The sequence below is a fragment of the Globicephala melas genome, chromosome 8 (assembly GCF_963455315.2).
Source record: "Globicephala melas chromosome 8, mGloMel1.2, whole genome shotgun sequence".
NCBI lineage: Eukaryota > Metazoa > Chordata > Mammalia > Artiodactyla > Delphinidae > Globicephala > Globicephala melas.
Genome location: NC_083321.1, coordinates 41,820,516 through 41,833,835, shown reverse-complemented (window position 1 = coordinate 41,833,835; position 13,320 = coordinate 41,820,516). Strand labels below are relative to the sequence as shown.

The window sequence follows — 13,320 nt, the reverse complement described above, 5'->3', positions numbered from 1 at the left end:
TGGCAGTGTAGTCCCAGGCATCTGCTCTTACAGCATGTTTAACCAAAGATTGATGGTGCAAAGCTTTTAAGTTTCTTTTTATGCCCCATAGTATTCAATCCAGAGTTTTATTGCTTGATAAGTATTCTGTGAACTTCACACATATATGACCTTTCAGATTTCCTTCTCCCCCTCCAATTTTTTATTGTCATTATGGCTGAATCAGTGATTGGTTTTAGGGTAATTCTGTCACTTGAATGAATCTGAAAATAAGAGTAGGTGAGAATTGTCAGTGAAAAAGGAGTTAGGAAGAAAAACTTTTTAGTAAGATGTATGTTGGAAAATCACATTAACTACATATGTGTATATGTGTGATTCAAGTGTACTATACTGGCTGTGATAGTGGGTGTTAATTACAAACCTGTTAAATCTTTTTGTTGTTTTTTAGAAAAAAATTGCCTAATCGCTTTTCTAAAAGCAGCATGAATTGTTTTTTTTCCCCTTCAAGTACTTTCTATTTGAACTATTCCTGTCCACATTTAGCCTTTGATGCTCAATAATTCTTTTTGTGTTTAATGGAGGTTTTATTTTGGAATTGCTTCCTTGCATGAAGTACAGTTTTTCTTTACATAGTCCATGTTGCCTCATTTTCTTTCAGTATTCTGGATTTAGGGTTTCTTTCTAAATGTATATGTCATCAGAATTTCTTAGCTAATGTTACTGTTTTGATTTCCCCCCCATTTCTAATGTTCTAATTTTCTCCTATTTCCCCCGTTTCTGAAGCCCATAATTTTGGGACTTCTAAACTGCATATAATGCTATTACTTATTGTGGGACTATAAATAGAATTCTTTTAAAGTATTACTTCACACGTAATTTTTCTGTTTACCAGAGGTTAGGAAATTTTGGTGTGTGTTTTGTTTCAAAAAGTTCTTTCTTCCGTTCCTCTACTTATCATAGGTAATTATTATTGTATAGATGTTGCTTTTCTGGTTAGTGTTACGATATCAATGACTTATGGTGAGCCATGATATATAAAATGACAAATTTAAAGATTAAAGCCCTTCACACTTCTAAAAAGAAACAAAAAAAGTATCGAACTCCCTTGTTTCCATAAGGATGGATATTGGGGACTTGGGAAGGTGAGTGAATATCTTGAATATTTTTTTCAGAAAGCTGTCAACATGAGTCATTGATTTCATGGCACGTCCAGACAATCATGGAACCCGTTAGTGTTCAAGAGAAAGTTATTTAAAATATATAGAGAGAGTTGACTAAATGGCAAATGAATATTTCTGTATACTTTGCTTCCATGAAGAGTTGAGATTATAATGGAACAGTATGTTATGAATTCACAGATAATCTTAGTAAAATGCAGCTGAACTAAAATGTGGCTTAAGGAACAAAAAGGAAAGGAATACTAATTGAATCCATTTATTTGCTTAGTATTGTATGTAGAAAATTTGAGCTTGAAGTATTGCATTTCCTTTGAAAATTAATTTCATATATCAGCAGAACTCTCTTTAGGCATTTACTGCTGCTTAAATTCAATTACTGCTGCTTAAACTTACTGCTGCTGTATTAAATTCATTTTGGATTTATAGAATGTTCTTCTAAGATGCAGAAATATTCTTATTTCCTGGTGGTTTGGTACACTTATTGAATTACGTGTTACAATTTTATTGTTAATGTCTCAAAATAGAAACTGGTTCCCTGGGTGGTGATGAGATTTTTCCCTATCTATGCAAATTATGAATCTCAATTTTTCTTATAATACAGGATGATGAAGACAATAACTCGTCTTCACAAAGCTATGGTGTTTCTTGAATATTTCACAAGTAATTCTTGGGTTTGGAATACTGACAATGTCAATATGTTAATGAATCAACTAAACCCGGAAGATAAAAAGGCAAGTAATTTCTGTTTTATATTAGAAAACAAGTAGCATACTAATTAGAGTATGCTAATTAGCAACCCGAGAAATAATTGAGTATTTCCCCCAACCATTATACAATAAGAAATTTGATCTATTTATATTCTCCCATTAAAGCTTCAGTCATAATTGGTGGTGATAAAGTTGCTTTATCCTAGAATTTATAATGTAAGTATGAGAGTAGCAGAGGTATTTTCAAAGCATGATTGACATGTTGATTCTCTTTTTCTCTTTAATGCCAGATTCAAAGAGAATTTTGAATTCTTTATGCATTTTCCCCCCAAACACTCTGTTTTCTTTAAGTTTTAAGGAAAACCTCTCAGAAATTGCTTTTGTATACTCTTTTACTTTTTGCCATTCCACATTTTGCTCTCTGTTAGTTTGAGACTAAACTCTGTATTTTCTTTTTAAGGTTACCTTAGATATTTGAACATGCATACTTAACAAAGTCTAAATTGAGCAATTTCTATAGCCTCTTCCTTAATAATATTTAGGACCATAAAATGTTTTAGCTCTGATTACCATCCTCATTAACTTATATGGTTATATGTTACTTTAGTTCTCTAGTTAAACCTCATAATTAGAAATGATTATTTTGTTCAGTTTTACTGAGATTTAACTATATATTTACTAGAGTCTTTGCTATAAGATCTTCTCTTTAGGGTTATTTTTTTTTCTGCTTGAAATATATCCAGAATATGAGAATATGTTTGAGTAGCAGGTATGTTGGTAGTGAATTCTCAGTTTGTGATTATGTTACATGATTTCAGCACATTAAAGACAACTTTCTTTTTATATTTGTCTTATTTTCTTAGTGTTGAAAAGCCAGTCTAATTTGCGGCTGCTTTACAGTATCCTCTCTTAATTTAGCAAGGTCTAATATAATATTGATACTTCTACCTTTTCTTGGATAATGCAAAGGGTAACACCTATCTGCTATGTTGTTATGTTTTTTAATTCTGTATTTATGTTATGTGCCTCACAATCATTCCTATTGTAGTCTAGTCAATTAGTATTCATATAGATTTACTGGCATAATTGTCCTTTTACTGCTCTTATTTCTTCCTCCATCGTCCATCCTCCTCTAATGATTCCAGACTTCAATCTGGAATCATTTTCATTCTGCCTGAAGAGTACCCATTAGTATACTTCTTCTAGTGTGTGTCTTCTATTGATGTCAGTTTGTATCCGTTTTTATTCTTCTGGGACTATTTTTATTTTTCAAAGATATTTATACTGGTATAGAATTCTATGTTAGCAGCTTTCTTTGAGCACTTGGAAGACATCTTCTCATAGTCTTTTGGCTTCTACTGCTTCTTTTCAGAAGTCAGTTGGTCAGACTAATGTTTCTTTGGAGGTAATCCACAGTGCCTTCTCTGGTTTTTAAAAAAATTTTTTCTTTGACTTTCAGCAGTTTTACTCTAATATGTGTAGATATATGTGTGTATATGTGGTATATGTGTGTTTTGAATCTTTGGCTTGGTCTCTCACCATTTTTGGAAAATTTCCAGCCATTGTCTTTTAAGATACTGCTTCTGTTCTATTCTTTTTCACTCTTCCTATGGGAATACAGTTGCACATATGTGTGACCTTCTCATAATATCTCATATCTTAAGTCTCCATTTCAGTGCACTGGTACTTTAGTGATTTATTTATGGTAGCTTTTTTATTTTTGGTCTAGAACTTGCTATTTTCAGAAATAATGGTAAATTAAATTGTGAATAATTTATTACACCAAAAAAATTACCTGATTGTGTGTGGAGGAGCACTGAGCAGTGTATAGCCCTCTTATTTTGTCATGAAATAGCATTTTTGTAAGGCTTTCTTTTTCAGATTTATCTACCCTTTTCATCAAATGGCCTACTTAAAGTTATCTAAATTCCTAAGCCAGCTTTCATAACATATTCTGTCTCTTGATGTCAATACTGTTTCTCTAGGAAAATTAATCTGTGTGGTATGCAGGATGTTCAAAAAGAAGAGATAGTGTAGACAGAAGGAAACTGGAAACAGGTATATTGTTACATGTATAAAAGGAATACTTAGGTCTATTTGGACAATGGGATTTTGTCGGTTTATTTATTTATTTTTAATGGTGCAGGCTTCTTTCTTCTTCATGTACTCCTCTTTAAAAGCTGACATGAGTTTTTAGATTATCTTCTCAAATGTTTCTTTGTTTAATGGACGATATGAAATAAGAACTTTTTTGTGAATAGCAGTAACATTTAAACAATTAATACAGTAAATGTTTTGTAATCATGTCATGTGGAATTAGCCTTTAGAAAAAGTGTGAATTTTTGACTGGTTGTGAAAAAAATTATCCAAGAAAGTAACCAATAATTTTTTTGTTTATGTAGACTTTTAATATTGATGTACGACAGTTACATTGGGCAGAATATATAGAGAACTACTGTATGGGAACTAAGAAATATGTATTGAATGAAGAAATGTCTGGCCTCCCTGCAGCTAGAAAACATCTGAACAAGTACGTTTTTATATGGGTTTGATTTCATCTTGTCTTCCTTATGAAATATTACAATTTTTTCTAAGCTGATAAATTGAGATACTGCTAATAACATATTGTATCAATATTTAAGAAAAGTGGTTGCCTTTGAGCTGTAACTATGGTAGTATTAATTTAGCCTATGATTGTGGAACCTTACTATTTTCATCAGCTTATACTGTCCATTAGTAATAAAGTCAGGTGGAATTTAGTTTTAAATATCACTTTAATCTTCCCTTAATGCTAGTGAAGGAAGAAGTAAAGATATTAGGAGAAAATAAAAATATATTTTAAACTGGAGGTAATGTAAAGTTTCTTTTACCCTATTTAAATACATCTTTAGAAGAGGAAAAGAGGTATAATAATACATTATTCACTATAGAACTTTTTTCCTTGTTTATAAAATAGTTGTAATTATTCTCTTAGTCTCTTATAAAAGTAATACATACTAATTGTTAAAAAAAAAAACTCAGAAAATAGAAAAGGAAAAATTACTATTAATCCATTATTCAGAGATGCAGTTAGTTTTAATAGTAATCTCTTTTATTCATAGTAATTTTTGTGTGTGTGTGTGGTACGTGGGCCTCTCACTGTTGTGGCCTCTCCCATTGCGGAGCACAGGCTCCGGATGCGCAGGCTCAGCGGCCATGGCTCACGGGCCCAGCCGCTCCGCGGCATGTGGGATCTTCCCAGACCGGGGCACGAACCCGTGTCCCCTGCATCGGCAGGCGGACTTCTCAACCACTGCGCCACCAGGGAAGCCCCCATAGTAATTTTTTAATACAAGTTTTATAACAGTTTTCAAAAGTTTCACATTATTATTCTTGTGTTTTCAACTCTTTGAGAATTTGTAGGGCAGCTAGTTGTATAGATGAGGAAATGGAGACTTAAGAAAATTGTGTTTGACAAGGTCATATTGTATTAAGTGCCAGGGCAAACTAGAATACTGATCTTTGACTCCTAATTCAAAGCTCTTTTGTCTACACCCATTGTTTGTGTGTTGTTTGGTTAACCCTTGAACAACATAGGTTTGAACTGCATGGGTCCATTTATTGATACATGTAGATTTTTTTCTACAAATACATACTATATTACTACACAATGTGAAGTTGGTTGAATTCACTGATGCAGAAACACGGGTAAGAAGGGCTGACTGTGAAGTTATACTTGGATTGTTGGAGGGTCGATGCCCTAACCCCCACGTTGTTCAAGGATCAACTGTAGTCCTATATCTTTCACTGCCTGTTGAAGTTAATGGAATTTATGTAACAGTATTGCATATCTAAAGGATTTATATTCCTTTCTAACACCATTAAAAAACATCAAAAATGTTTTGAAACATGAGCAAGATAATGTGCATGTTGCTCTTTGAGAATAGGAGGGTCTTCCTATTTAGAGCAAGTGCCATGTTTCTTTCATGAATGAGGACTTGTCCAGTTGGCTTTTGATCCTGTGACTGAAGGAGTAAATTCACTTGTCTGACAACTTGTAAGCAGCTAAAGATGTCCAAAAAATGTTTATTTTGTCTGTAGGATGATGTATATGATGAACCTACCTTTTTAGATTAGATAGGAAGCTCCGAAGTGCAAGAGATATGTCTATTGTACCTACTAATGTACTTGCTGACTAGCACAGTATAGGGCATACAGAAGGATGCTAAATAATACTTGTTAAATAAATAAATTTGCATCCCAAATGTAGTTATAAAAAAACTTTGCATTATTCATTATTAATAGAGGTAATGCATTGTTTGATGGACTCTTGTCCAGAATGTGCACAGTCAGGTTTGTTTGATGTTTGCTAACTTTCTAATTTAAGGACTTCTAGTTAGTTTTTTTTTTTTTAATAGATTTGTTTATTTACTTTTGGCTGCGTTGGTTCTTAGTTGCTGCGAGCGGGCTTTCTCTAGTTGTGGAGAGCGGGGACTACTCTTAATTGCGGTGCACAGGCTTCTCATTGCGGTGGCTTCTCTTGCTGCGGAGTACTGGCTCTAGGTGCACGGGCTTCAGTAGTTGTGGCACACAGGCTCAGTAGTTGTGGCACATGGGCTTAGTTGCTCTGTGGCATGTGGGATCTTCCCAGACCAGGGCTCGAACCCATGTCCCCTGCATCGGCAGGTGGATTCTTAACCACTGTACCACCAGGGAAGTTGCTTCTAGTTAGTTTTTAAATAAGTTGCAGCTTAATATGGATTTGAATTTTGATTAGATTAAAACTGAGCATAAATTATCTGCTGTCCAACAATATTCTATTCTAGAAAATAGTATCCAGTACATTTCTTGATTTGCTTTTCAGGTTGAGGAACATACGTTACGGTTTCAATACTATCCTCGTGATCCTGATTTGGCGCATTTTTATCGCAAGATCACAAATGGCAAGAAACATCTGGTACTTTGTGGTTAGTCTGTGCTACAAGTTTCTGTCTTACTTCCGAGCATCCAGCACTATGAGATACTGAAGACAAGAATTTAGCATTAGAACATCTATGCATATGGTGGTCTAAATGCACAAAATGTAAAATGTACTTAAGTCATTTCACCTTTTGTCAAGACATTAAACCATCTTAACTCAGAGTGTGGAGTAAATTATGGAACGTTTTATGTAACATATGCTCATAAAAACCTAGTGAATACACTGTGGTATGCCAACTCAAATCTATAATAGCCACCAAAACCATGACTTAACATTTTGATCCCTGGGGAAAAGGGGTTGGGTGAGGATAGGAGTGGGGAAATAGGAACACTGACCAGTATAACTGTGCAATTCTGGAACATATTAATTAAAATATGCCTTAACATACAGTGATTTTCTAATTATAATATTTAGTGCAGTGGAAAGCATTTATTTGGACAGGAATACTAGCTAAGTGGTAGATATTTGATTCTTCAGTGTTTGATTTTTTTCATCAGTTCAAGTGGGTTTTAGTTTTGTTAAAATTACAACCAAACTATTTTCACCTCATCCTGTAAGTTATTGAGTAGTCTCAGACATGAGAGACACGTTCTCATTTTTCTTTCTCTGATTAGAGGTCTGATGCATATCATTTTTCTATAAGCAGTCAGTTGCTTTCATAATCAGAAGGCTATATATTATTATGGAGGCCCTACTGGATCTAAATGAGTTTGAGAATCATGTCAACATATGCTATGTGTTTTTAGAAGGAAAATGAAAATTCAGTAAGACAGTTAGTATCAAAAAGAACAGGAATACATTTTTCTTGACCACATTATGACCAAATGAAAATCCGTTCTGTGACATTTTGTTCATATTTTGAAGCTGGATGATTACTTGAGACTTTGACAAGCAGGTGTGGGTACAGGGAGGAATTCACCATACTTATGCTCTCTGCCCTTTATAAATTTTATTAATAGGACTTTAAAAGGCTTATACTGTCTTTCCAATGAAAACTAAAAGTACATTACTATGGAAGAATGTATTTGCAGGTAGTCATAGCATTAAGAAAATGTTCTCGTGTGTAAACACATACTAATTTTTGACCTTGAGAGCTGAATTTCTTCCAGAAAAACAAAATAATACATAAAATAATGTGTATAAAATTAAAGAACTTTATTTACATACCACATAAAGTAGCAAACTGTTGAATGAGTTTAAAGATATCATTTATTTTTTTCTGCATGTGGTTTTAGCTTTTAGAAAGGAATTCATTATAGAAACAAGTAATAGCAAGAAAATCGATGTATATTTTAATGATACATTATAATTCCCTTTAAATCTTAATAGGTAACTCTCCTTACTGTTATAACACATTTGCTTTAACATATCAGCATAACCTGTTCTAATTTAGCTGATCAAGTTGTACTATATTTAAATCATTAACAATGTATCTTGAATATGTTTAATGAAGTCAGTTCACAATACAAAAAGTTACATAGAACTTTACATCTTAATTTTCTTCATCAATTTAAATGCAATGTATAAGAAATTTATTTTGTTATTGTGAAAAAAACTAAATGTAAAGGAAACCACCTTCTTCCATGCAGGTGTATAATCTTGAAAAGGAAAATGCTTCCATGTTGAAGCCAGATTTTCTGTAGTAAACCTTTTAAAACATTATTTTAAAAGAAATATGTATATAAATATAAATACATATGTATTCTTTGCAATGATACTAAAGTCTCTGGTTTAGGACCATACCTTGTGTAAGGTGTGAGAGACCATGGCAGTGTCTAAAAATGGAATAAATGACGATGCCTTTGATTTGAAGTGGCCCACAAAGTTAACTATAGATGCTCTATACATTGAGTACTCCATCTCTCCAAATACATTTCCATAATGTGTTGAAAACATGCTAACATTTGTATGATTTTTACACATCTGCTGAATATACTTAGAATCAGATGAATTGTCTTTGTGTCTTGCAAAAGAATCAGGTACAACTTTGGCAGGTGTGTGAAGCACATGGAATGTGATGTCTCTGAACTCTGTCAGTTCTAGTAATTGTTCTTGTAATCTAACTTAAAGAAATGATAACTGGGAGGGTGCTGAGGCCACTGCATTAATTTTGTGTGTTTAGAATTCTTCTGTCAAAAGAAAGCTAATGAATAAATTAATATGTCATTCTGGAACTTAAAGTTCTAAAATTAGTATAAAAAGTATATAGGTTGTTAATCCTCACCAACTTGACTTTAAGCTTAACTCAAACAAAGATTTTGGAAATCATTTGTATTTATGTCATTTGCTAGATATGGTTTTTAGTTCTTTCTGATTGTGTTTTACACACAAACTCAAATTTTAACAGGATAGCCTGTTAAATAAATCTAATATTTCATTTAACTCATTTGATAAAGCTGATTTTTAAACATTGGGTTTTTTCCCGCTATTCACCCTTGATTCTTATAATTCTAACATATGCATTTGTCAGTCGTGAAGTCATTATAACTGTATTTAAACTTGACTTGGCAACATTAATATGTTCAAAAACTCAACACAGAGAAGCATGGCAATACATTCTTTGACTTAAGGATGGTATAAAATAAATATTTTCTGAATCTGTGTAATAAAGCTTGGAAGCAGGGAGGAAAAATCTTCTCTCCCTTTTTTGTGCTTGTCTGTAGGAACTGTTTCAGGGTTTTTTGCTTTTTGTTTTAAATGTAAATCGATAGTCTTTTATAAGAAATAAATAGAAGCATTATTGGGTGCCTTTGTTTGTAAACCAAAAAGTAATAAATGAATCCCTATATTTCCATTATAGTATTTATTGTATTTTTACAATAATTGTCCTGAAAATTACTCATGGGGTAATGTGGTTAGGATTACGGGAAACAGTTCTCATTTATACTTCTTACCTTTTTAAAGGTGTACTCATTACTTTTTATATCCTAATTTTATTGAATTCTAAATCTCTTACACAGCATTTTAGGGGAAGCATATAGGCAGAATGAATACTTTTTGTTAAAGTATCATTTTTATTTATTAGCTGGAATGAGGTGGTTTTTCTAAAAACAGTGCCAGGGTGTCATTAGGCTCCAGCTCCTCTCCTCCACATTGAATGATATTATATTAATTTATAAATACATTTGTTGTAATTTGTCTATTGAGTAAGTATAAGGAATCATTCATTAGTAATAGAGGGTAACTAAAGAAGGAGAGAGCTGATATCAGGCTGGGGTACAGGTGAATATAAATGTCCTTCCTAGCCAAGCTCTTCTAGGCTGACTCCAAGCTGTGACTTGAAAATATTAGCACAGACTTGCTCTATTTTGAGAAAAACTCCCTAATCTTTTGCATGAGAAGCTAGAGAAAGGAAGGTATACTGCATAACTTGATATAGAAATGTGTTAATTAAATTTACAGTCTCTGTGATAAAAGAAATATGAAATATTTTCTTATTGAATTAGTATTTTTATCTTGAGACATTTTCAAGTCATAGAATGAATGAATGCCTTTTTTTTTTATGATGGTACTCTCTTAGCATACATCTCTGCTACCCTTAAGATTCCTAAACAAATCATCTTTGTCATTTGAGCATATTTGTTAAATTATTCCTTTGATTTTTCTTTATTAAAGAAAATTTGAGTAACATTAAGTTTGACGTGCTCCTTTGCAAGTTGATGGCTGTAAGAATACATTTATATAGAAAAATGTAAAGTGATAAATATGAGTTAAATATCTTTATGGTGGGCAAATAAGGCTATAATTGTTGTTTTCTTTCTTTTCTTTCTCCCTCTTTTTCCCTCCCTCCCTCCCTCCCTCCCTTCCTTTGTCACAGATCACATACAATACCTATACTTATATACAAGATGAAGAGAGGCAGGGACTTCCCTGGCAGTCCAGTGGTTAAGACTCCGCACTTCCAATGCAGGGATGCAGGGGGTGTGGGTTCAATCCCTGGTCAGGGAACTAAGATCCCACATGCTGCGTGGTTCAGCCAAGAAATTTTCAAAAAAGATGAAGAGAGGCCGTGGAGATTTTTCCGAATTTATTAAAATATATAAGCATACCTCATTATTCTCCTCAAAATATTTACTTTGAGATTCTCTCCTAGACATTTGACTTTGTTTTTTTATGGGGTTGAATTAGGTGTCCTCCAAAGATGCTTTGGAGGCAGAATTCCTTTATTTTCTGCTGTTATACAGAAAACCTAATTCTCTTTCTCTCTTTCTCTCTCTCTCACATATATCTGTGGAAAGCTTATCTTCAGTTTTTGAGAGCAAAGTGTAACTAGAAAGTGTTAGGTTGAAACACGTAAAAATGCTAATACTTGATGGTCTTTGAACTACAAAGATAATCTCATATGACTCTACCCTAGTATTAGAGCTGCTTTTTTTGTTTTATTTTTTAACAAACACACCTGAACCTAAACATACAGATGAATGGATTTTATTTAAAATAGTCATCCCAGGAGAATATTTCATCAGTACTTAATTTTTTGACATATAATACCTACTCTCTGCTTTATGTTACATCTTTCACAGGTTTGTCATTTTCCCGAACTGGGTTGTTGATTTCTGGTTGTTGAGAGGAAAACCAGCTCGCACCTTTTACACTGTAGAAATAACATTAGTGAACACTTGTTGAGCACTCACTATGTGCCAGACACTACTCTAAGCATTTTACATGTATTAACCCATTTGTGACTTACAGCAACCCTTTGAGAAGGGCACCTCTGTTACCCATGTTTTATAGGTGTGGTAACTAAGGTATGTAACATTAGTAATTTATCCATGTTAACACTGCTAGTGGCAGAGCCAAGGTTTGAACTCAAGTAAGTCTAGCTCAAAAGCCTGCTACACTTGTCCATGACACTATACTGTCTTTCACTATAGGAGCACGTGCTTCTGGACCATTTAGAGAGGTTCTCTTATATGCTGTTGGGTTAGGCACTGTGTTTTATATATTGCAATTATCTGTTTATCTGTCTGTATCACTCAACACACTCTAAACTTGTCAGTGGTTCAGATCGGAGTATGACCCACTACCCTTTAGGGTTGTATGACTTAACATAGGTAAGTAAACATAGTTTTAATATAACATATAAAGAACAAAATACTAAAAGCACAAAGGAGTGATTTACTGCTTAGTGTTTCAGGGAGGAGCTCATACAGACATACAACAGTTGAATTGTGGTTTTAAGTCTCATTGGAAGAATGGTGGGAAAGGGAAGCATTCCAGGTATAGAGAAGGGCATGTGTAAAGGGAAGTGTGGGGAGCCATGAGGAAATATCTTGGTGCCAAAGGAGAGGATGACTAAGGGAAGATGAGGCTGGGGAGGCAATTGGGGGCCAACCAAGGGCCTTTATATGCTCAGAATTCACTATGGAATGTGGAATGGCTGTGGTCAAAAACACTCAGAAGGTCCTCCTAGCCAAAGCACACCAATTCCTATTAAATATGAATAGATTTTGGACTTCAGTGAACTGACCTATAACACTTATTTCCTGAATGAAATCAACTTAAGAGAAAAAATTCTACTTAAATAGTGACACTAAGTATTTTTGAGAATACAGGCCACACCAGTGTTTAAACAGCTGGTGTCTCTGTTTTTCAGTTTTCTGTGATTCTCAAAGTATGATCCCAGACCAGCAGCATCAGCATCTGCATCACCTGGGAGCTCAATAGAAATGCAGCTTTCAGATCCCATCCAGACTTACTGAATCAGAAACTGGGTGGGGCCCAGCAGCCTCTTCTGAGGTGGCCTCCAAGTGATCGTTACGCACACTAAAGTTGGAGAACTGCTGGTCTGAGTAGTCAGTCTTCGTGAGATACCAGCAAGGTCCAAGTAGAGTACATTCCTAGGACCTGGGACAAGGTCTGGAAAGTCCCACTTGAAACTAAAAGTCAATATATAAAACATGACACAAAACACATAGTAATACATAGGAAATGGTCTGGCCTCACAGGAATAATGCCAAAATGTTCAAGAAGTTAGCCTTATGTGATAATTATGGGTGGTCTAGCTTTTTGACCCTTATACTTTCATATTTTCTACGTTTTCTGCAATGAGCCTGAGTTTTTTGTAAACTAAAGCAAAAGTTTTTATTTTACAGTAACAAATGAGGGTGTGTTTCCGGAATCTGGAAAAATAAGAAAAGACTTAAAAAAAAAAAAAAGTCCATTCATTCTGGGTTTTTAACTCCAGATCTTGAGATGGCATTTTTGTCTCATGGTTAGAGAACAACAACTTACTATGCTATGATAGCCTTTGAAATTGTCCAGGTCTTTGTTAGGTTTTTGGTAAACTTGGTAAGTATATTCATTTCTGTGCTTACTAGTTTCTTACTCAGTCTTTATCTGGTACTAAGCATGAGTGTATGTCCTTTCTGTGCAGCCAAGTTACCACAGTCCTCGAACTAGCTTACTTTCCCATTGTAATTCCCATTATAATGCTCATTTTATATATCAATTAATTGTGAGTTTATGGAGGGTCAGCTGTCACAGAGAGTGCTCA

At 34.0% G+C, this 13,320-nt stretch overlaps 1 protein-coding gene across 3 annotated transcripts in view; it reads left to right on the top strand.

Moving 5' to 3' along the window:
- The window catches only part of FAR1 (fatty acyl-CoA reductase 1), a 73,669-nt gene extending 63,323 nt beyond the window's left edge, over positions 1-10,346 (top strand). For all 3 annotated transcript variants that reach the window (XM_030831471.3, XM_030831469.2, XM_060303481.1), the window contains 3 exons: positions 1,759-1,888; positions 4,267-4,394; positions 6,708-10,346. In XM_030831471.3, coding sequence (XP_030687331.1) covers positions 1,759-1,888; positions 4,267-4,394; positions 6,708-6,870 — 421 coding nt within the window. In that variant the 3' untranslated portion in view covers positions 6,871-10,346. The remainder of the gene's footprint in view (positions 1-1,758; positions 1,889-4,266; positions 4,395-6,707) is intronic.
- Positions 10,347-13,320: the final 2,974 nt, after the last annotated feature.